This window comes from Ochotona curzoniae, unplaced genomic scaffold, assembly GCF_017591425.1.
Source record: "Ochotona curzoniae isolate NIBS_2020 unplaced genomic scaffold, NIBS_Ocur_1.0 contig_4064, whole genome shotgun sequence".
Lineage (NCBI taxonomy): Eukaryota > Metazoa > Chordata > Mammalia > Lagomorpha > Ochotonidae > Ochotona > Ochotona curzoniae.
This window is the reverse complement of record NW_024466107.1, coordinates 7,660,477-7,682,258: the sequence shown is the minus strand read 5'-3', so window position 1 is coordinate 7,682,258 and position 21,782 is coordinate 7,660,477. Positions and strand designations below refer to the sequence as shown.

At 39.8% G+C, this 21,782-nt stretch overlaps 1 protein-coding gene across 1 annotated transcript in view; it reads left to right on the top strand.

Annotated features, from left to right (window-relative positions):
• LOC121158981 overlaps positions 1-21,782 on the top strand; it is a gene marked incomplete at its 5' end in the record, with an annotated part of 260,310 nt that overhangs the window by 187,743 nt on the left and 50,785 nt on the right. The window contains one exon of the mRNA XM_040983966.1: positions 13,266-13,425. Within this exon, the coding sequence (XP_040839900.1) occupies positions 13,266-13,425 (160 nt within the window). The remainder of the gene's footprint in view (positions 1-13,265; positions 13,426-21,782) is intronic.

Below are 21,782 nucleotides of genomic sequence, written 5' to 3'. Positions count from 1 at the left end.
TTGCTTTTTGTTGTTGCACATTGAGTTTTGAATTTTATAAACGACTTGATTAGCATGAAATTTGTTTTAATTCATCTCAGTTCAATGTTTTGCGTTCCTTTATACGCCTTTCTCCTTTTCTCTATGTATAACATTCAAATATTTTTCATTCTCTGCTATTTTTAAAAACTGATTTATTTACTTGAAAGCTTTACCACAGAGACCCAGGAGCACAAGCCTTTGGACTATTTTCTGCTGTTTTCCTGGTGTGTTAACAAGAGGTTGGATCAGAACAGGAGTAGTTGGGACTGAAAGAGCTGCCCATGTGGGATGGTGGTGTCTCAGGTGGTAACTTTGGCTGTTTCCCCACAGTACCTGCCCTGCCGATTTTACTTGTATGACAAATATTCACCCTTTTGTCATATAATAATCATTATGTTTTTCTATTTGCTAATTAAGTTTAACATTCAGCTTTTAAAAAAATCATATTGAAGTCTATATTTATCATTTTAAAGATGTACTTATTTATATTTGAAAGGCAGAATTAGAGAGCGAAAGATCTTCCATGTAGTAGCCATTCTGCAATGGCTAGAGTTGAGCTGATTAAAGCCGGGGGGCAGGAACGTTTTCCCAATTTCTGCATGTATGCAAGGGCCAAAGTACTTGGTTCATCCTCCATTTCTTTCTCAGGCCATAAACAATGAGCTGGATCAGAAGTGGAGCAGCTGGGATATGGACCGGCCCCCATGTGGATGCCAACACTGCAGGTGCAGGATTAGTCTACTGTGCCACAGCACTGGTCTTTCTTCGTGTCATTGCATGACTTAAATAGCACACATTTTAAAAACGTTTTCTTCTTCCAGAATTTTATATATACTTACTTACTTACTTATATTTCCGTAGTTTAGTTTTTTATTGAACTCTTTGCCAAAACCCACATAAAAGTTGGTTGATGTAAAAAGCATTGAGATCTATTTTAACACTTTGTGATTTAAGCTGTGATTGTCTCTTGTCATTTTATTCCACAGGTTTTCATTCCCTTGGAATGAAAAGTCCCTTGGAATGGTAGACTTCCTAACATTCCTTCCACATAAAACTTCTGCACATATCTATGGATCATTTAATTCCAAATCCCTTATCTGGATGCTATAAAAGATCTACAGGCTGCTTATATTTCTTCATAATATACAAAGAATGTGAAGTCACATTTTAAATGTCAGTTAGATTTGTTGAAGCCCCTCTATTGCAGGAAGCTGAATACAAATCTGAAAGGCTGGTAGTCAAGTTAATTAGTTCTGGGGGTGCTCATAATCATTGACTTAATAGGTCCAAATAGCCTTATAAGTTTTAGCTTCTGTCATTTAGGACTTAGGAAAATTAATTTAGATTCAAATAACTTAAAGACAGGTTTTGGTGAGGATATTAAGAGTATATTCATTGTCTAGAGAATATGTGTGAGATAATCAAAGATTTTCCACGTTCTGAGTCCATTTGCTTTGCAATGTTCCTTAGTAGAGGAGAATACTATTCTAAACCAATTCTGAAATTCATGTAACCAGTAGAGGTAAGCTATCTTCCTCCTCTGATAGTGTCACTTGGTTTATAACCACTCTGCTCCCTGGCAGGCAGAAATGGACTAGCCACATTATAACAAGTCTGCATAACCACAGACTAGATACTTATTGTCCAACACCAGGAAGCTGAGTGATTAAAGCCAAAGCACATCATCGCTGAGGGTTTAGATACTGCCGCTGAGCGCCTATTAGCAGAAAGCCCTTGTGTGCCTACCTGCTCCCTTCTGCAGTTGCTATCCCATCTGATATGGGCAACTAAGCCTGTGCTACAGGCTGACTCTCCTTTTATCAGCATTTAGCATGCTCTATTTCTACCTAACTCCCTCTAACTAAAATGAAATAGATACATTGAAAATTATTTGACATGATGCTTGCTCTCTAAATAGTTGATTGGCTGTTTGATAATCTGTCTTTTGGTAACTTAGCTTATATCCAACACCTGTAGGATGAAAGGAACTAAAGCAAATGTGTCTCATGCCAAGATGGAAAACAGGGCATGTGAGTTTTGTCAATGGCAAGCAGGTGTCCAAAAGGTGTATTTCCTTGGATGAAGTGGCATGGTGCAGATTGTCGAGGTGGCATCATGCAAATGCCTGCGTTAAGTTTGTTTTAGTTCATTGGCATGCTAGCTTTCTGCTTCCGTGTAAGCATGTGAATTTCATAGGATGATTCATCTGTCTGGACCAGTGCAGTCGGCTCTCCACCCAACCACTTCACTCTGTTTGCATTTTGCTTTATTTCCTACATTCTTCCTTGAAAGTGCCCATCATGCTTTTCACAAAAACAATGGCACAACTGAACAACTATTTTGGTTTCCTGTCCCAAGCTTAGGAGGCTCGTGTGTGCACAGAAATGGTGTGTTGTGTTGTCTGCACCATCGTTATTATAGAGCTAAGGAAACAGAGTGAAAAAATAGTTTACTGGAATATCATGAAGTTCTTGAACTGGTGAGTAAAGGCAGGGTTTATGACTCTCAAATTTATCCTTCTTTCCTCTTTACTAAAGATGGTACCTAACGTATAATGGAATCACAGCAAATACTTGTCGAATTAAATGTATTGAGTTTAAATAAACTAAGTTTTAGAGGGTAAAGATACCCTTCCCACTTCCAGATGAAGTGTACTTACAGGCTGAACGCTCAAGTGACATGTGTCACCGGACATTCCTCGTTTGAAGCTTCAGCTGGAAAGTAGTGAAGGTGTGTTAAAGAGTATACTTATAGCTCTCAGGAGTGTTTGATTTGATATCAAAGTGACTACGTTGTTAGACTTTTCTTTTATTATTTATTTATTGGCAGCGGCCAACTTAAATACAGGGAAATGTGGGAGGAAAAATTTGACAGCATCCGAATCATGTACATAGGGGAAATGTAAGACATATACTTAAGACATATTTTTAAAAAGCCAAAGAATCGAGGCAAATGACAGCTGCAGCATGGATAAAGGATGTTTTCAATAATTACTTTGTTAATGATTTTCCAGCTCTAATTTGGTATTTTCAAATCTCAGCTACACTACCTGTACCCCCCCCACCCCATTTACTCCCGTACCCCAGAGCAGTCTTTTCTCCTTAATGATCTGTTAAGTAGGCTAATATGAGGCATGCTTAGATGCTCAAAGCCGCAGATGGCTTCCTAAGTGATTTTGGTCACACTTGCAGAGGAGCTGTCATTTTGCAGCTACACAGCAACAAGAGATGTCACAGCCTGCAGTCTGGGTTCAGTGGGTCCCGAGTAGCCTTCTTTGCCGTTGACACTGATCGTAAGACAAGGACCTCTTCCCAGGACTGTGCTTTTCCAGGGGCTGAGACCTCACAGATGAATTTGTTAGGAGAAAATGCTGCTTGTAGCTCGTTTGATTCACTTGTTCTTAAAGCCTGAGTTGATCTGGGACAGATCCTAAAGCAGCTTTACTTACATGATCTAATGGTTCAGTACCCTCAAAGTGATTTAAGAAATGAGCTGATTCTTGCAGCTCGTGGACAAAATGGAATCCCAGGACAGACATGTGGTAGCCGGGCATCATGTGCCCAGACTGCTGGAATTTAGGTCCCAACGTTGCTTTAAATCCAGCTTCCTGTTGATGCACACACTGAAAGAAAAGAGGTGATAGCCACCTGGCTGGAAGAGCTGCGTGGAATTCTGGACTCCCGGCTTCAGTCTGGCCCAGCCCTGGCCCTCGTGGGCATCTGGGGAGTGGAGAGAAATTCTCCTTGCTTGTCGCTGTGCCTGTTTGATTTTCAAACAAATAAAAACACAGTATTTTCCTTAAAAAGAGAGAATAGAATCGCATTAAACTTAGTGAATGTATTATCAGCTTTCACAGCAGTTTCAGAATTACCAGAATATAGGTTCAAAATGATTCCATCATTTACTATATGAATGTATAGAAGGAGGTCATGGGGCTTATCACACATTATAATACTGTTCTTGGCCATGAATAATTGTACACAATACAAAAAACACAGGTAAAAACATTCAAAGTAGTGAAATAGGGTTACCGCAAGCTTAAAAATGTTTGCTTGTCAGTGGAATTCATGAAGTAAAAAAGTCCTGTATAAAATGAGAAACATTGAAATTCATGTATTTTAAGCAAGATTACTAACCAGAATATATGAAGAATTTCTATTATTCAGTAACGAATGAACAAATGTACCTATTAAAAATGACAAAGAACTTGGATAGATATTTCTCTAATGAAGATGCATGCATTGATTTTATTTGAAATGCAGAGAGAGAAAGGGAGAGGAGAGAGAGAGAGAGAGAGAGAGAGAGAGAGAGAGAGAGAGAGAGTTCTTACATTTTGGCTCATCTCCCAACAAATGCCACAACAGCCAGTGGTGGACCAACCCAAAGCCAGAAGCTGGAAGCTCAATTCATTTCTCCTGTGTGAGAGTCTGGGACCCAGCAACCAGAGTCATCCTTAGTGTGTGTTCCAGTAAGCTTGAACTAGACTAGCATCAGTGCTCAGATCCAGGTCTTCTGGTAAAAGATGAGACCAATCCGAGTGGTACCTGAAGTGCTACATCAAAGCACCTGTCCCTCTCTGAAAGAGATTATGAAGGGTCAAATCCATAATGAAATATCGGGCATCACCCAAAAGAACGACCAGTGTCCCAAAGATAGAAAGTAACAAATGTTAGAAAAGAGGCAGAGAAGTTGTTGATCCTTGGCACTGTGGTTGTAGCCATCATGGAGGAGTCAATCATAGCAGTAACTTGTGCCACATGGCAATTCCATATCTGTGTATCTATGAAAAAGAGCTGGAAGCATGATGCACATAGGAGCTTACTTATGTTGATGCTAGTATTTTTTCCTGATAGCCAAGTATTGAAAGCTATCCAAATGTGCATCAACAGATCAATGGGTAAAGGAAAAGATGTGTACGCATACTATGAGGTGTTATGAAGCCTCAGAAAGGGTGGAAACCATGTCATGAGTCCAGGAATATCAACATCGATGGAATTAGCCAGATGAAATCTGCCCTTTCCATTCATATGATGTATCTAAATGAATTAAAAACATAGGGGCAAGAGGTAGATATGTGGTTGCCAAAGGCAGGGGCAAAGGAGGAGGGTGAATTGGTGTTCGGTGACGAGAGTTTCAGAGTTGTAAGGCCAGCAGTTGTAGGGCTGTGTTGCACAGTGATGTATGTCTACTTGCCAGGGCTGAAGTTGTACATTTTAAAAAGATTATGAGAGTGGAAACAGGAATCATCTTTTGCTCCGTTATTATGCGTGATGTCATGGATGAGTTCCTGGCCTGAAGGCAGGTAGCTCGGCTTGAATGTTGGCTCCGTCTCTTACTAGGTGTGGTCCTTGGGCAATGGTTTCACCTCTTTGACTCTGTGTCTTTACGTGCACAATAAAATTGGTCCTAAAATGTCGAGGGAAACACATTATGCATTAAAGTATGCACAGCGAGGGTTTGCTCAGCAAATACAAGTGTTAGCTTCTGTTACTATCTCTTGACAATACGGGAAAGGAACAAAAGGTACCTGTTCCTTAAGAATAAATTGACCTATGGATCATATTTCTAACTGCATTATAACCTCAGTGTTTTTCTTTTGCTCTAAAATTTAACACCTTCAAAGGTAAAAAAAAATCTGAGTAAGATTTAGAAAATTCAGTTAAGTTTGTAACCCCCAAGTGTAACCCAAAGGAACTTTTCAGTTGACACTGTAAAAACGAATTCAGGGGCCTGGTGCGGTAGCCTAGCAGCTAAAGTCCTCGCCTTGCACGTGGCGGGATTCCATATGGGTGCTCTTTCTAATCCTGGCAGCCCCACTTCCCATCCAGCTCCTGCTTGTGCCCTGGGAAAGTAGTTGCGGATGGCTCAAAGCCTTGGGACCCTGCACCCATGCAGGAGACCTAGAATAAGATCCTGGCTCCTGGCTTTGGATCGACTTAGCCCTTGCTGTTGCAGCTGCTTGGGGAGTGAATCAGTGGACAGAAGAGTTTCCTCTCTGTCTCTCTTCCTCTCTGTATATCTGGCTTTTCAATAAAAGTCAAAACAAATCTTAAAAAGAAATTCAGGATCTTTTCCAAGTGTCTTTTTCATGTGCAATTTCCAGTCTCACTGATTACTAAGATCGTTCATTCTGAGATCAATTCTGAAGAAGGATGGAAGTGAAGAGAGAAGAGAAGGTGAAAGTGGGCGTGGTAGAAGGACAAAGAAGGAAGAAAAGAAAAATGGCAAGTTTTCACACGTTCTTGCTCTCCCTTACCACCTATGTTCACCATGTCCGGGTTCTAGAAACACCTCGACTCTTGATTTTTTTTTTTTTATCTAGCTCCATCCTTAAGGCAACTTTGGTTACCCCGTATACTGTAATGTTCCCCTGACCTCCTCGAGCGTTCACCTTCCAATGGGTCCTACTCTGCTCCTACTTTCTCTATGCAGTCTTCTTTCTCTTCAGTCTAATTATAGTCTCTCGAGTTTTCATCCGTTTCTCTCCTTCACTCTTCACAGCATGCACTCCTGGGACCCTAGCGTGTTATCCCTCATGACGTCATCATGCCACTCTGTGCTCTCCTCCTCCCTGTCTCAGGTCTTTTCTGGGTATCACATTCCTCTCCCACTGATTGTTATCTCCTTCTTACTGTCACATGGCATAGAGCATATGCATGCATTTATGTTTCCTGAGAGACAATTTAATAAGGGGTGAGTCGAGAGGATGACTGGCCCCTAACACACCTGTGATGATTCAACACTTGAAGGGTGTTGAGCTCACAACTACAAACTTGAGGAAGGACTGTCCACGGAAGTAGAAAAGGACAATAAAGGACACTTCCTACTGTGTTCTCACTTGTCCTGATCACCTTGCCCATTTGCCATCTTTATCGTCTTTCTCTTTGTGTTCTTCATTTGGATTTCCATTTTATCCTATTTAATTTTGCATCAAACCAAAGCCATTTAAATTATAATTACTTTTAAACAGCATGGTGAGGACTCAAAGGGTTTTAGAAACATGCACACACAGACACACACACACAAAAGCCTGCATAGATAAAATGCTTTCACTTAATTTAGCTCATTTAAAATGTTCAACAGCTCTGCTAAACAACATATGGATTTCGGCATATAAAAAAAATCTAAGATTAAACTTCAGCAAACATATGCTGGTTATGTCAAAAGAAATTTGACTATTTCAGTGCTGTCTGATCAGAGCTACGCTTGTAGCATTGCATCATCTTACTGCGATTGTATCAGTAAGTAGTAGTTTCCAACGTAATTGAAAGCATAGCGACTGTATGCAAAGTTACACTGCCAAACTCACTAGTAGCTTGCAGTTTTTAAAAAAAGTAATTGTATTTAATTCTTCTCCTTTGTTTGTACATTTGCATTAACAACTATACAAAGCTAGAGATTCCATTCATTCACGACCCTTAAAGAGTGCACTAGCTAAATCTTCACACTTGTCCTTTTTAGCTTTAAGAGAAATGTCATATACTTGGTTTCTGTAAATGACCCACATTAAGATGCGAACCCAATGTAATAACTTCTGCCACTCATCAAGCAGTGGATTGTTGCAAATGTCGAACACGGGGCAGAGGACGCTGGAAATTACTGTGTCTCGTTGGGCATCGTCAGCACCTGTGGCATGCTAGGGGAGCTATTTCTACAAACAAGAACGCCTAAGGCTTTCTGGACAGCTGGAACCTAGCTTCTGTTTTAATTACATTTGGAAGAAATAATTTCAAAAGACATGATTTTTGGACATATTAAAGAGTTGTATTATTAAAAGAAATCCAGATTTGGAAGTGCCTCTGATTTATATTGTCATAAAATATCGTGAAATTTTAGCTTTTTTATTAAAAAACAGTCATGACCTGCCAAAATTGCAAAAATTGCAACTAACTTGTGTGTCCTTCTTATATGCATTAATTGTTAAGCCATGGACAATGTGGGGATGAGAATGGGTGACAGGGAGGGAAGAAGACATATGCCTGCAAAATTGCGAAACAGAAAGTTGGAATAGAAAAAGATAAAGTGTTAGAACTACATTTAATAAAATATCTTAAAATACAAAAAAGATTTTTTGATTGGGAGAATTTTTGTATATTTGCTTTTGATTTCTTTCATTCAATATGAACTAATGTCTACTTTTAAATGATTTGATATCACTCACAAATACATAGAAAGTGGCAGATAAGTAGGTTTAAAATGTACATTTGTGTTATTTCTGATTCAAGTAAGAATAATAGACTTTCATAATGCTCACTATGATCAGCTTGAGCTGAATGTGGCTTCAGTAATTAATGCTATACACACAGTCATTCATTCCTTTCTGTCATCAATATCAGCAATATCCAACTTGATTAGCAAATTTATATTTACTTTGTCTTCCAGAAATTCACTTCAAATTCTATTTGGCTCTTGAGCTTTTAAAAGAGATACAGAGATGTAGAAGTTATAAAAGATGCTTCAAAGAATGAATATCCTGAGTCTGCGGGCAGATTCTGTGGGGGCATGTGTGGGCCCACTCCTGTGGTCTGCAATGTCAGCTGGTTTACTTACAGTTGGGGTGGTGGCAGGTTGAGCTAGGTATGACCATGGACAGCTCCCCCCCAACACTTATCACCTGGCTGACACACATGGATACTGAGGTTGAGTACAGGCTGGGTTCGTCTAGGCTGCAGTACCTGTGGACACACCCAAGAATATGGTATGGTGTGGGGCTGGCCTGGCCACAACATCCACTGCTCATACACATGCAGGATGGAGGGGGTAGCCTGTGACCAGCAAGGCCCTTGTCCTTGACATGGGCAAGATCTGGGACTCAGAGTGGGTCTGGTAGGGGAATTAGAGAAATTCTTCTGTTGGGCTGTTACTCCTGTAGTTGAGCATGTGATTCAGGCTTGGGTGTTGGTCTGATAGCTCCACCTGTCCACACATGTAAGTGTGTGTATTGAGCAGGGTCAGGCCAATATTAACTCACTGGCAAGTGCAGGAGCCAAGCTGGAATGTAGGGCATGCTGGTCTAAGCTATCACACCTACTGGCTTGCATGAGTCAGGGATGGGAGTGAACTGGTCAGGATCAGGTTACAGCACTTACCAACAAGAGTTGGGATTGGGTGCAGGACAGGTCAGGCCAGGGTGCAGTATCCAATGGCAAAGGTCAAGACAGGGGGATGGACCATGCAGAACTGGATCAGAGCAACCATTGGCATATGCAAGATCTGAGACTGGGAATAAGCCTCATTGGAGAGCCAATGGGACACCCCAGCTAGGTTGTGCTTCCCACTGGTGAATGTGAGTGCTAGAATGGGGTGGTGGTCTGGGCTGGACATGGCTGCAGTGTCCCTTGGCATGACATGGGCTGGGTCTGGAATGTGGACAGACTGAGATACATTCCAGCATCCACTGGTGCTTGTGAGAGAGAGAGTAGGTGTAGGACAGGCTAGGCTAGGTTTCTGCTCCCATTGGGCCACATGGAAATTGTGTCAGGGCATGGACTAGGGTGTTGCTGGGCTATAACACCCAACAGTAAGAACCGGGTTGGGTATGAACCAGCTAGGCAGGGCTACAATTCCTGCCAGGGCAGGATGTGGACTAAGTCAGCCCCGGGCCAAGGACCCACCAGTGTGCATAAGATTTGTCAGAGAGGAGATTGAATAGAGGAGCTTGGGGTACTCCTTTGTTGGGGCACAGTCCCTGCAAGTGAGCACAAGAACCAAATCAAGGAGCAGCCCAGAGCAGCCCAGGTTACAATACCTACCGGCATACATGTAGCCCAGGTCTGGGGACGGGCAAGGCTGAACCAGTTCATAATATTCACTGGCAAGTCTGAGAACTAGGATGAAGTATAGGACAGGTTAGATCTAGCTGCATCACCAGCCAATTCACGTTAGGACATGGACTGGGATCTGACTGTGCTGGGCTGGGTTGGCAACTCCAGCTAGCACAAGCTGGAACTGGAGCAGACTGGGCCAGGCCAGGCTGAACTCCTGCCAGCAAATGCTGAGGTGAGACAGGCCATGACAAACTGGGCTGCAGCAACCACCGGTGCATGCAAGACTGGGATGGTGTAGGGATGTGAGCCTACTATGAGGGTAGTGAGGATTCCACTGAGGGGTCATTGCTCATGCTGGTGGGCGTGAAAGGCAGATCAGGCTAGGAAGGGCTACAAAACCTGTTGGCTTAAATGTGAACTGGGTTAGTGGGAGAGCCAGGCTGGACTAATAGATTATATCCCACTGGCACAGGCATAAGCCAGAATAAGGGCAGGTGGGTTGAGCTTTGTTGCAGCATTGGCTGTTGAGTGCTGGGACTGGGGACAAGTCCTGTCAAGCTAGATTGCAGAACCTTGTGGAGGGTGCAATATTTGGGGTTAGAGAGTGGGTCCACTGGAGAGGTTAGCGGATCCTTTCTGATGGGCTGCAATTCCCACTGCTGGGCATGAGAACCAGAACTGCAGGCAGGCCTGGCTAGACAGGCAGAGGCACCCACTGGGATGAGAGTGGGCTGGAGGGTGGAGTCAGTTGGGTTGAGTTAGGTTTCAATGCCCAGTGGGATGTAAGGCAGACCAAACCAGTCCACTGCACATGCTGGCAGGCACAGGCATCAGAACTGAGGGTCAGTCCAGTGAGGGGTGTTGGGGGTCACTCTGATTGGACTGCAGCTTCCCTTGTGGTACATGAGGGATGAGGGTGTATTGGGTAGGGCTGGGGAAGGCCGTGGCACCCATTGCTTTGCTGAGGATGAAGGGCAGAACAAACACATCAACTACCCCAGAGAAGCTTGACAGTAAATTTCTGGGTAAATGGAGACTCAGTGGTTGACTATGACAGCCAATAGAACTTGGAAAAACTTCCTCATTCTTGGAGCGGCAATATCAGCAGCATCTCAGAACTATTAAAATCACATGAGCAGAACCCTCGGAAAATGCTCCACAACGGGAGCCCTGGGATGACATTGGGTAGCAGTTCTCCATCCCTGAGATATTATGGCAGTTGGGAACCTAAGAGTGGTTCCTCGTCTTGCATCCCACTCTCTCCCATACACAGGAAGAAGAAAAAGAAAATGTGTAAACAATGGTCTCACCCACTGTCCCCTAATCCTCTACCTTCCCCACCCCCATCAACTATGTAAGCATCATCAAAAATAAAATTTAAAACATAAATAAAAAGTAAAAAGAACAAATATCTTTCTAGCCATAAGGATTAAGTGATTGAGTTTTGGGTACATGTTATTTTTCTAGGTCGATTTTTATGAACAGAATAATTTCAGAATCATCAATGCTTGATTTATTCTTTTTATTTTGGCTTACAGTTTTCTCTTTGCCTGTCTTAACTGGCTTTATGAGTTGTAAACTATGTTGAAAACTACTAAAAAGGTTGGTAAATTGATTCATTAACAATCCACTATGCAACTTTTCACTGGAAAATGCCACCCAAAGTGACAAGAGAAATGATTTTTAAAGCAGCTCATCTTTGCACAGTTTTCTGTTTGCAATGTGCTGTTTTCCTCTAGCATTTGGCTACTCTCCTGTGGTTCCAGGATTTGCTGTTCACATAATTATTCCTTCACAGAATGAAGGAGAAAGAAAATTTTAAAAAGACAGATATTTTCTGGGCAGAAGGAACAGAAGCAGTAGAAACAGAACTGTGATTCCTAATTAATTCAGAGTTAATTGCACTGCTGATAATCCTGTGCCTAAAATCTTCATTTAGAAATGTTCATGGAGGCGAGCTGACTGTCATTTGATCTTACATTAAATCTTACCACCGTTAAATGAAAAGATGAATGTTACATGACCACACTTAAGAGAATGGTGAAGACTAGTTCTTGTTGAACGTGGTAACTAGTCAGTCATCCGCATGGCAATGCTAGACTCTGCACACACTGCAAGAACCGTAGCTGCCGTGCAAGACGGCAGCCATCCACATGGCTGGTGGGCCAGCAGCTATGCTAAGTGGTTACCTTCTTTTTACTTTCATTGTGATGACTGCAAAAAATAGCCTGAAAAAAATTTTTGAAAAAATCTTATCCTGCGGTTACATTAAAAAAGTCTGTTTCAGTACTATAACAAGTGTTCAGACATAGAATTGGTATCCATTATTAAGGAAAGCATCAGCCTGAGGGAATGAAACGAACTTAGGAGTTACCTCTGAGTTTTCATTCTTTTCCTGCTACAAACAGGAAGGTACACTTTTACCTTAGTGAATTAAAATGTGAAAAATAAAATTAAGGTTAGGTTAACTAATAATCAATGTGAGATTGACTGCCATTGTTATAGGAAATAACTTCTGTGATTGTGTGTCTAGTCCACTAAATGCAGAAGTACTCATATAATTTTCCTCGTCATTGATGCAAAACGCTTCTAGTTTCAACTTCACATGTGTAGCAAGTCACCTCCATGGATCGTCTAAGTCCTGAGGGTCCAATGTTGTGTCTTGAATATTTCTGTACAGTTTACTTCTCAAAGGGATTGTTCCTACGGACTGTTACAGATTCAGTCCTGTGTTTCTTAAACAGTTCCAGGTGTATGTGGTGGGCTACATGTATGTTAAAATTAAGAGAGTGTTTCTCTGACATTTCAATAATGTGCACAATTTTGAAAAAACAAATGGCATCTTAGCAAGAGGACTAAAAATTAGGGATACAGTAGACGTTCTCTTGCCTGCTTGTTGCTGTAGTCAGTGGATAAGATAAAACATGGACTTTGACCTAAATGTTACTTAGCGATATCAAATGCTAATTTTTGATGATACTGCCAGTTTGTTAGTGTCATAATAAAATGGAACTCTTTTAAATTAATATTTGAATTTATTTTTTTAAAAAAGGGGGAAAGACTGAATCAAGAGATCTTCAGGTTAGATAGATCAGCAAATTGGTTCATTTGTCATCCAACTGGAAGACAATCAACCACGTGACAGCTTTATGCAGGCTCAACTGGTCCAGAGACGCTGAGGTACTTTACAGAGAAACAAAGAGATCACATTTAAATTTGGAGAAATCCTTCACATTTGAACTCATTTGGATTTCATATTTGAAATTAAGGGCTAAATATTTTTTCAATTTCATATCAGTATTACTTAGGGATAGAAAAATCCATAGCTGATGTACATGAAATAACTGTATTCCTCTCCCAGACTGGTGTAACAATGAGCTCAATAGAGGAATTGGATATTATTTAACTCTCAGTAGAATGAAGTAAGTATGCTTTGATAAAAGTGAAGAAGCAAGTAACAAATGATTTTGTTTGTAGGTTACGCACCCATTCATGGGTATTAGATGCATTTCAGCGCATCCACAGTGATGAAAACAAGTTCTTTATGCCGCATGACTTGGAAATTTCCAACCAGGAGCTAAGTTATATAGTGAAGAGATCTGAGCAATGGAGAGGAATGAATGGCGAGAGGAGGAAGGTGAGTTAGTTTGAAACGCATTTGGCTTTTGACAACACACAGGTCCGCATCTGCAAAGAATTGGGCAAATTGGTGAGTTCCTAAATGTTGTTCTTGAAGGTGCTTACTACTGTGTGTTTGGCTGTTGGCATTTTACAGATCTAGAAGCTGGATGTTACATAGTTTATATTTACATGTATCGTTGCAGTAATTCAGAAGTATGTACAAAATGTTGTGGGCCGATTTCCTCAAATACGTGTTGTTGCTTTATGTTTGAAACCTTCCAACTTCTCCCCTGGCTCTGCATAAAACAATAAAATATTTTGTTATCATTTGCTGAAGTAAGGTACTATACCAAGTGGCTCTCCTAGCTTGACATTATTATTTATATAAGTAGTTAGTAGTGTTTGCTGTACGCATGTTGGGCAAAACTTCACAGAGATTGTGAAAGTACAAAACAAAAATGCTAGTGACAACAGTTTCTCATGGGAAGACGTATTCTCTTCATCCTTGTAGTCATTCCTCTTAGAAATTTCTTCTTTGTCTCCAATTACTCCAACATTTGTGCATGATGAATTCTCTCCTTTAGACTGCTCTTTTGTTAACTTCATATCAGGTTCCCTCCACCTCGTCGAAGAGTCTCAGACATATTGTTAGTTACAACTCCCTTCTAAGTTTCAAACGATATAATCCAGTAACAGACTTAATGCCGCCCAAATGAATGACCCAAGGATAAAATCTAAAATCGAGTAAGACCCAAGCACAATTCCTTGACAGGTATGATCTAGTTAGTTGGCATGAGCCTTCTACCTATATCACGAAAAGTAACATTTGCACCCTTATCATCTCTTCTGTGTGATACTATCATCCATTTTGAATTATAAAAGTCCCAACTCAGCTTTTCTACGCTTGTCCATGTTTCCTAGACTTTTCTCGCATTTTATAAAATCTGGTTGATTCTGTTTTCTTCAATATACCTTCTTCAGTATACCGTTTGTTATTGCATAGGAGGGAGTCTTCAGACAGTTCATCGAAAGGACAAACAATGAGAAAAAATGATGAATTCTAAAAAGGTGAATCAAAAATTACCATTTAAAAAATTCCTATGTATTGATTTTATTCATGGAAAGAAAGAGAGAGAGAGCGAGAGAGAGAGAGAGAGAGATTGATTTTGCATTTGTCGGCTTATCCCTGAAAAGGTTGCAAAAGCCTGGGCTGGGTCAGGCACCCACCCAAGGAAGAACCATTTGTTTAGCCTGGTTCTTCTAGTATTCAATGCACAATCCAAGAATTACCTGCTTATGCTTCTCTCTTTCTAGACTAAAAACTCTCTCATGGAACGAGAACAGTAGCTTCCTCATCTTTATGTCCTTGACCTCTTTATTTCTATAATACAGATCCCGTTTACTGTGTAAAAAGGAATGCTTATATGAATTGGTGAATAACTGAACATGTTTAATGAACATATATCTCATCCTTTCCTCTTCCTGAAACAGACTTAAATATCAGCTTTTTAAAAAGTTCCACATGGGCACTGGCAAAATGGTTAAGGGCATCTCCTTGACGCACTGGGATCCCATATGGGCGCTGGTTCTAATCCCCACAGCTCCACTTCCCATCCAGCTCCCTGCTTGTGGCCCAGGAAAGCAGTCAAGGACAGCCCAAAGTCTTAGGACCCTGCACCCTTGTGGGAGACCCGGAAAGGGGTTCCTTGCTCCTGGCTTCTGATCGGCTCAGCAATGGCCATTGAGGCCACTTGGGAGTGAATCATCGGATGGCAGATCTTCCTCTCTGCACACCTGACTCTCCAATTCAAAATAAATAAATAAATAAATCTTAAAAAGAAGTTCTACATGAACACTGATAATGCAATTGATACATCTTGAATTCTGCTTAATTGGTAGTTAAGATGTAACATCATAATGAGCATTGCCAAGACTATTGTTTCTAATTTGAACCAAAGCAAATAGTACTTCACCATATACTAACTTTGATTTATTATTTCTCTTTAAATAATCATTAACTGTAAAGTCGCTAATTGTAAATTTCCAAAACCACTAAAATTATCCTCCCTTTAAGAAAAAAAAAGCAAAGGCTATTTTCTTCTGAGGTTGATTTCAGTGTCTTCATTAAATCCAGATTGAGTAGAATGGATTTATTTCATTGTTTTACCATCTGGGAGCTTCTGAACTTGGAGGTAATCTGAAGTTTTTACATTAAAATTGTGTGAACAATAGCATTCAAAAACAGCAGGGGAAAACAAAATTATCCATGTTTTACGAAGTCTGTTGGCAAAGAAGGAGGGAGAGTGAAAGATGAAGAACGAGTTGGAGAGAAGCTGACTTGTAGATGCTTATGGTAGTAAAGGGTGCTGTGAAAGCACTTAATTTTAAATTTAGAACGTATGCCCTTTGTAAAATGATGTTCAAAAGAGAAGAATTCAAACCCAGTGCTGTCTATAATTCCATCAGTGAATTTTGAAATGAATCAAAGAAATGAAAATGTGTTTAGCTATAATTGTTGAAATGCAATCAAAGGCATCGGGGCCTTCAGAAACACTTTGCCTAAGATTAATATTTTTTTTTGTTGTTGTTAAAATGCAGTTAGTTTGACTAAGATGCATTTTAAGAAGCTCATGTATCGAGATGGATGGTGGGCATTCCTTATACAAGATGAATAGGCTTAGTCTTCATCAGGCGAAGAGGCTCATGAAAATCATCAGAAAACTGTGGATCGCCTGTTATTTCTTAGCATTGGTGTTAGGACAGCTCAGCGTATCCAAATATTCCAAGCTGTGAGTGCATAGTATGCGTATTTATTTAATTTATTGTTCTTGTCATGGTCTGGAACGCCTCCTTCTCATTATGATTAGTTATCACGAGCTATTTCTCTTAAGTTGGCTTCTCACTGCTTGTTTAGTTTATTTCAATAGGAAACAAGGTTTACCTGCCTGTTGAATAATATACGTTGCAATCTTTAGATATAAAGTTGCTTTAATTGAGAACAATCGTATTACCTAAAATATCAAATTAACAATGGAAAAGAAATTTTAATACAAAAGTGTATTCAAATAAGTAGTCTAGAATCCATGTGCTTTAAAAATTGCTTGAGATGTTTGCCACAGTGCTAGCTATTAAGCAAATGCCTCCCATTTTATGAACTTGGAAAAAAAATTGCCCCCATAAATGGACACTTTATAAAATGCTTAATTTCCTTTTATTAAATTGATGAATGCAAATGCACAGAATGCATTTACAGTATGATGAAAATTCGGGATTATTGCATTTTATTATTTTTATACTGTACACACATACAATTTTTCCCTTGTTCCATGAGAGCCAGATGATAATTTCAAAGTATTTTAGCCATTTTTATAAGGAAAAGGTCACTTTCACTAGTCAAAAAAGACATCATTTTATTAGACTAATTTGCCTACATGCAAATTTTGTCATTTTTACCTCATTAACTATTTATCATGGTGTAAAAATATATATTCATGAAGGGGCAGCTCACAGCCTGATGGAGCTGGAACTAATATTTTGCAACTCTAATGATTTTTTGCATCCTTAATTAGATAGCAGAAGGTTGATAGGATTGGGTCAGGATGTAGTGTTTTTCATTAAAATACATTTTAGACGCTGTATTCATAATCTGCCCTTGCAATTAAATAATGAGCCTATGAATTTAATATTATCGACCCAATTATTATCCCCTGCAAACGTATACCTTTAATAAATTTGTGCCGTAGGATCTTGATTAGTAACAGCAAGGATGATGTTTCTAAGTACATGGATTGAATTGCTATGGTTAAACCTACACACCGTTTTAAACATATCAGGAAGCAAAGCTTCCAAGTCTAAGCATTTAATTCCAAAATGCGCCTTACGATTTGTTGAAGACTAATTTACACTGTAATTATTTTCTTAAAGAAACTACCACTTTGAAATGGGCGATTGACGCTCATAAAAATAGCAAGGTATTAAGTCAAGATGGAAGACTGAAGCAGGTTGTGCGTCATGGGACAACGGTGTGTACATTTAGAGATCCACCCAAGAGCAACATTGGAAAACATAAAACCTAACACGTCTGCTTTGTGTATTATCCAAGAACAGCCACATACAATGAACAATGCTTTTGTTAGTTGGTAGCTGAGACTCTGTAAAGGAACTGCCCATTTCTTGCCATCTACGTATATGGAGAAACAAGGACACGCGAGAAGCAAGCCCTTTCCACTTTTGTAAGTGTTGTCTACTTCTCTGTTATTTTTATGGCTCAGGACTGCAATGACAGAAAGTGTTGAGATCTGTAGCTCCTTCTCGGTGAAATTCTATTGTGAAGGTTATGCATATTTTCTGATGTTTAAGTAATAGTAGCTAATTTAAAAAGTGAACACACCCTTAGTATCGAATCACCCTTAGTATTGAATCTTTTCTGCACAGCATAGTGCAAATGATATCTCAGAATGATTGCATCTTTTCCAGGCAACAGTGGTTATTTCTAAAGTGCATGATTGGAGTAAGGGGAGAAGCTAGAATTGCCCTTATGAAAGGCAGGACAGTAGTCCAGCAAATAAAATTGAAGGATGTAAATGAGGATTGAGAATTGAGAGACTTATGTTTTCTCATGTGAAAAGAGACCGCAAACACAAGGGTGATTCTAAAACTTCATGGAAAATGGAGCTAGCCATTAATTTTATGTTGGTGCAAAAAAGTGACACGCATTATGAAGTGGTTTCCAAATGTTCGAAGAAATCTACAGTATATAAAAGCAGTGCTTGAGTTCCCATAAATTCTTTTGGACTTTCAGTTTTAAATATTTTTAAACATGCAATATTCAGCTAAGTTTCTTTTTTAAAAAATTGATAAGTTTATAAACTGAAAGCAGTTTGCTTTGATTAAAAACAAAGGGCCAAAAAACTAAAGATCTTGCAAGAGAGGTAGACGGAGAACTGGAAACTGAGCACTAGAAAGAGCCCTGGATTTCTCACAGCCAATGAGAAGTTTTAATGCAAAGAAGTAACTCATTCTTATAACACTGAGTTGTATTTGAGTTGAGCTCTTATGAATCTATTTGATTTTTTTTCAAAGATTTATTTTTATTATTTTTTTATTGGAAAGGCAGATATACAGAGAGGAGAGACAGAGAGGAAGATCTTCCGTCTGATGATTCACTCCCCAAGTGAGTGCGATGGCCGATGTTATGCCAATCCGAAGCCAGGAGCCTCTTCCGGGTCTCCCTCGCAGGTGCAGGGTCCCAAAGCTCTGGGCTGTCCTTGACTGCTCTCCCGGGCCACAGGCAGGGAGCTGGAAGGGAAGCGGGGCTGCCTGGATTAGAACCGGTGCCCTTATGGGATCCCGGGTGTGCAAGGCGAGGACCTTAACCACTTGCGCCACCGCGCCGGGCCCAAATCTATTTGATTTTAAAGCTCTACTGAAAACTTTTACCCCTTGGGAGATAAATAGTTTTACGTACATATCGTTCTTTCTTCTTTTGTTAAAAGTTATGTTTATTCATCAAAATGTTTAAATTATCCACAGAGTTTCTAGCTATCAATTCAATTCACTCACTCAGTCATGTACATACATACCAAGTATTCATCAACCCAACTTGCATGGGAATGATGGGCTCAAGGCACTTCACAAACTTGATGGGGACTTGCACGCAGGTAAATAAAAAGTCAAATTGGGCCCAGAGAAATCTGAAATTAGGAGTGGAATACGGGGGCATGTGTCCCTGGAAGCCACAAGTCAAGACTGATCCTGAAATAGAAGTTGGTGACCACGAAACAATGAACGATTGATAGTCACTGTTTCAAGTCCACGTACAGGCTGCTTTGGTTGTAGAATATTCACAACAGTAACTTAACTCATTTAGAACAGAAGCACTTCTAAATTAGCAAAGGGACAAAAGGAGGACACGCAGAAGCACAACGCTTAACACGATTAGTATCCTGATGAGATCCTGGTGGAACTTTATACTCTTCCACTATATCTATGGAGGCTCCCACCTCTAAACCAACTGAGAGGCTTTGAAACTAAGTGCCAGACACTTAATTCAGTGTCCACAAATAATGAATAAACATCTTGGATTCCTGATCAGAATTCTGAATAGACTGAATAGTGAAACTTGATTATGAAAAGGACAGAAGCAACAAACTGACCAGGTCAGTGAACTGCTTATTAATGTGAAGTCATTGAAGTATTGAAAAATAATGTTCATTTTATTCATGAATGGATACATTTTATATTCCAAAATGCACAGGATTAAACAATGTGACTTTAGTGATCTTATGTAAAGAGGTTTCAATTTAGTTACAAAGTGTCTATTCTGAACTAAGTATGGGCTGTAATTAAACTCCTCTTAATGTTGCACAAACTCCAATTCAGATACAATGGATAGGTTGACAATGACTCAATTTGAATATAAATCTTAGCATGTATAAAAATAAATATACAAAAACCTGAGGACATGAATGGAGATTTTGGTTTTGTTTTTAATTATGATAAGCAAGCAGGAAAACGTTCTGTCTTAAGAGTGTACTTTATTCATTGATACAGATGTCTCCCTCAACTCGTTTCTCTTTTTTAAATATCTAAACTTCTGTGATGTCTGTTTATACTTACCCTCTGTAACATGGAACTTCTGAAAGGGCCTTTGGCCAGAAATTGATCACTTCTATAAAATGAAAACGATAGACAATAACTAAAGGAAATAATAAGCAGAACATTTCTGGAGACACCACAGATGTTTGGATTGACAAAGGTCTATTATAGTTTGTTAAATACTTCCCCCTTAATTCTGAAATGATTTTTATTTGAAGTTAAGTGTAATCCATATGTTTTTGATTCATTAGCACTCAGTTTGTTACCATCCCGTTATTACTATGCTCTATAGAAACCTTTTCATCTTTTTTATAAGCTTATTTTCCTCAGACACAGGAAGTCAAGTTTTTCTGAGAGTAAACAAACTTTGACTAAAGAGGCATGAGGGCGCTTTGTTTGTAACACAGTACCTATTAGCTCTGAACTGCTTCTGTACTCTATAGGCAAAGTTCTTTGCTGAAGTTTCCAAAGTATCAGACATATATATTTTTAATTAACTGACACACAATATGCAGCTTGCTGGCTTATTATTTGATAAAGTTTTCTATCTTTCGTTAATTTCTTTCCATGATGAAATAGCTGACTATTAGCATATTAATGAATAGGTCATTAGTGATAGTTACTCTGTTTCCATCTAATTATTTATTATTCTTAATAATTCAAGAGCTACTTATCTCAATAATTACATGGGAGGAGATGAAACTTAATGTAAAACACTGAACAATGTCCTCCTCTTATCCTCTTTGGAAGCACAACGTTTATTCACAGGAAGAAGAAACCACTTTCCCACTTTCTGCTAACCTTGCTCGTTTAGATTCAGACCATAATGCTTTATGACAGTGGCTCTTCCTGCCATCAGCTCACTACTGCTCATCGGCTTAGTACTAGGGGGGGTGTTCTTTAGGATTTTAAGATAGTAACCCACCAAAAATGTCACCACAGTTGCCAAGACAACTCATTGGTTTGATTCTTTGAATTAACATTTTCAATAGATGGGTCAACGAGAGGAAAAAAAGAGTTTAGAATCTGTGTTGTTCTCTTAGAAACAGAGGAAAGGGGACATGGACCCCCCTCACCTTTCCCAGCAATTTCCAGACAATTTCTATGGTGGCTAATTCCATTGTCAAGCAAAATAGATTATGTTGGTATTATTCTCAATTTACAAATGACAAAGCTTGCCATTCCAGGACCAAGGTTTCTGCAGAAACCTTGTAAGCAACAGGAAAAGTAACACTTGCCAAAGCCATGACCCTCCTTGAGTGTTTGAGCTGTGATGATCTGTCTGCAACATTCTCACTTCATTATTTATTTTGAGGCCAAAAGGAAAGAAAACCTTGTTGTAGCAATGCATTGGTTGGTGTCTCCAATCTCTCTCTCACACACACACACACTTGTTCTCATTCTGATGGTTTATGTATCAAGATGCACTGAAATGAGTGCCTTGTTCGCCTTGAAGACTGACCCTGATCGCACTGTTCCACTGGATGGGATTCAGTTGGTCATTCTCTCTGCCCACAATTTCCCCTTTCCAATTAGAAATGCAGTTTGGTTTCCCTTGTCAGGGGCCAAGAGCAGCAGTTGTGGCTTTTTGCTTTGATGAGGTTCTAAAACACAGCTAAGTGGCTGTGACTGCCCCTGCCTCTCAGTTGGCAGGCACAGAGTCATCATGCCACGCTCCCAGCCGCACAGACACCATCCGCACTCAGTTCCTGGCTTTCAGGCGGCTCCCTTGGGTGCTGTTCATGCCAACTATTGTGGAAGCTGCTACTGGCATTT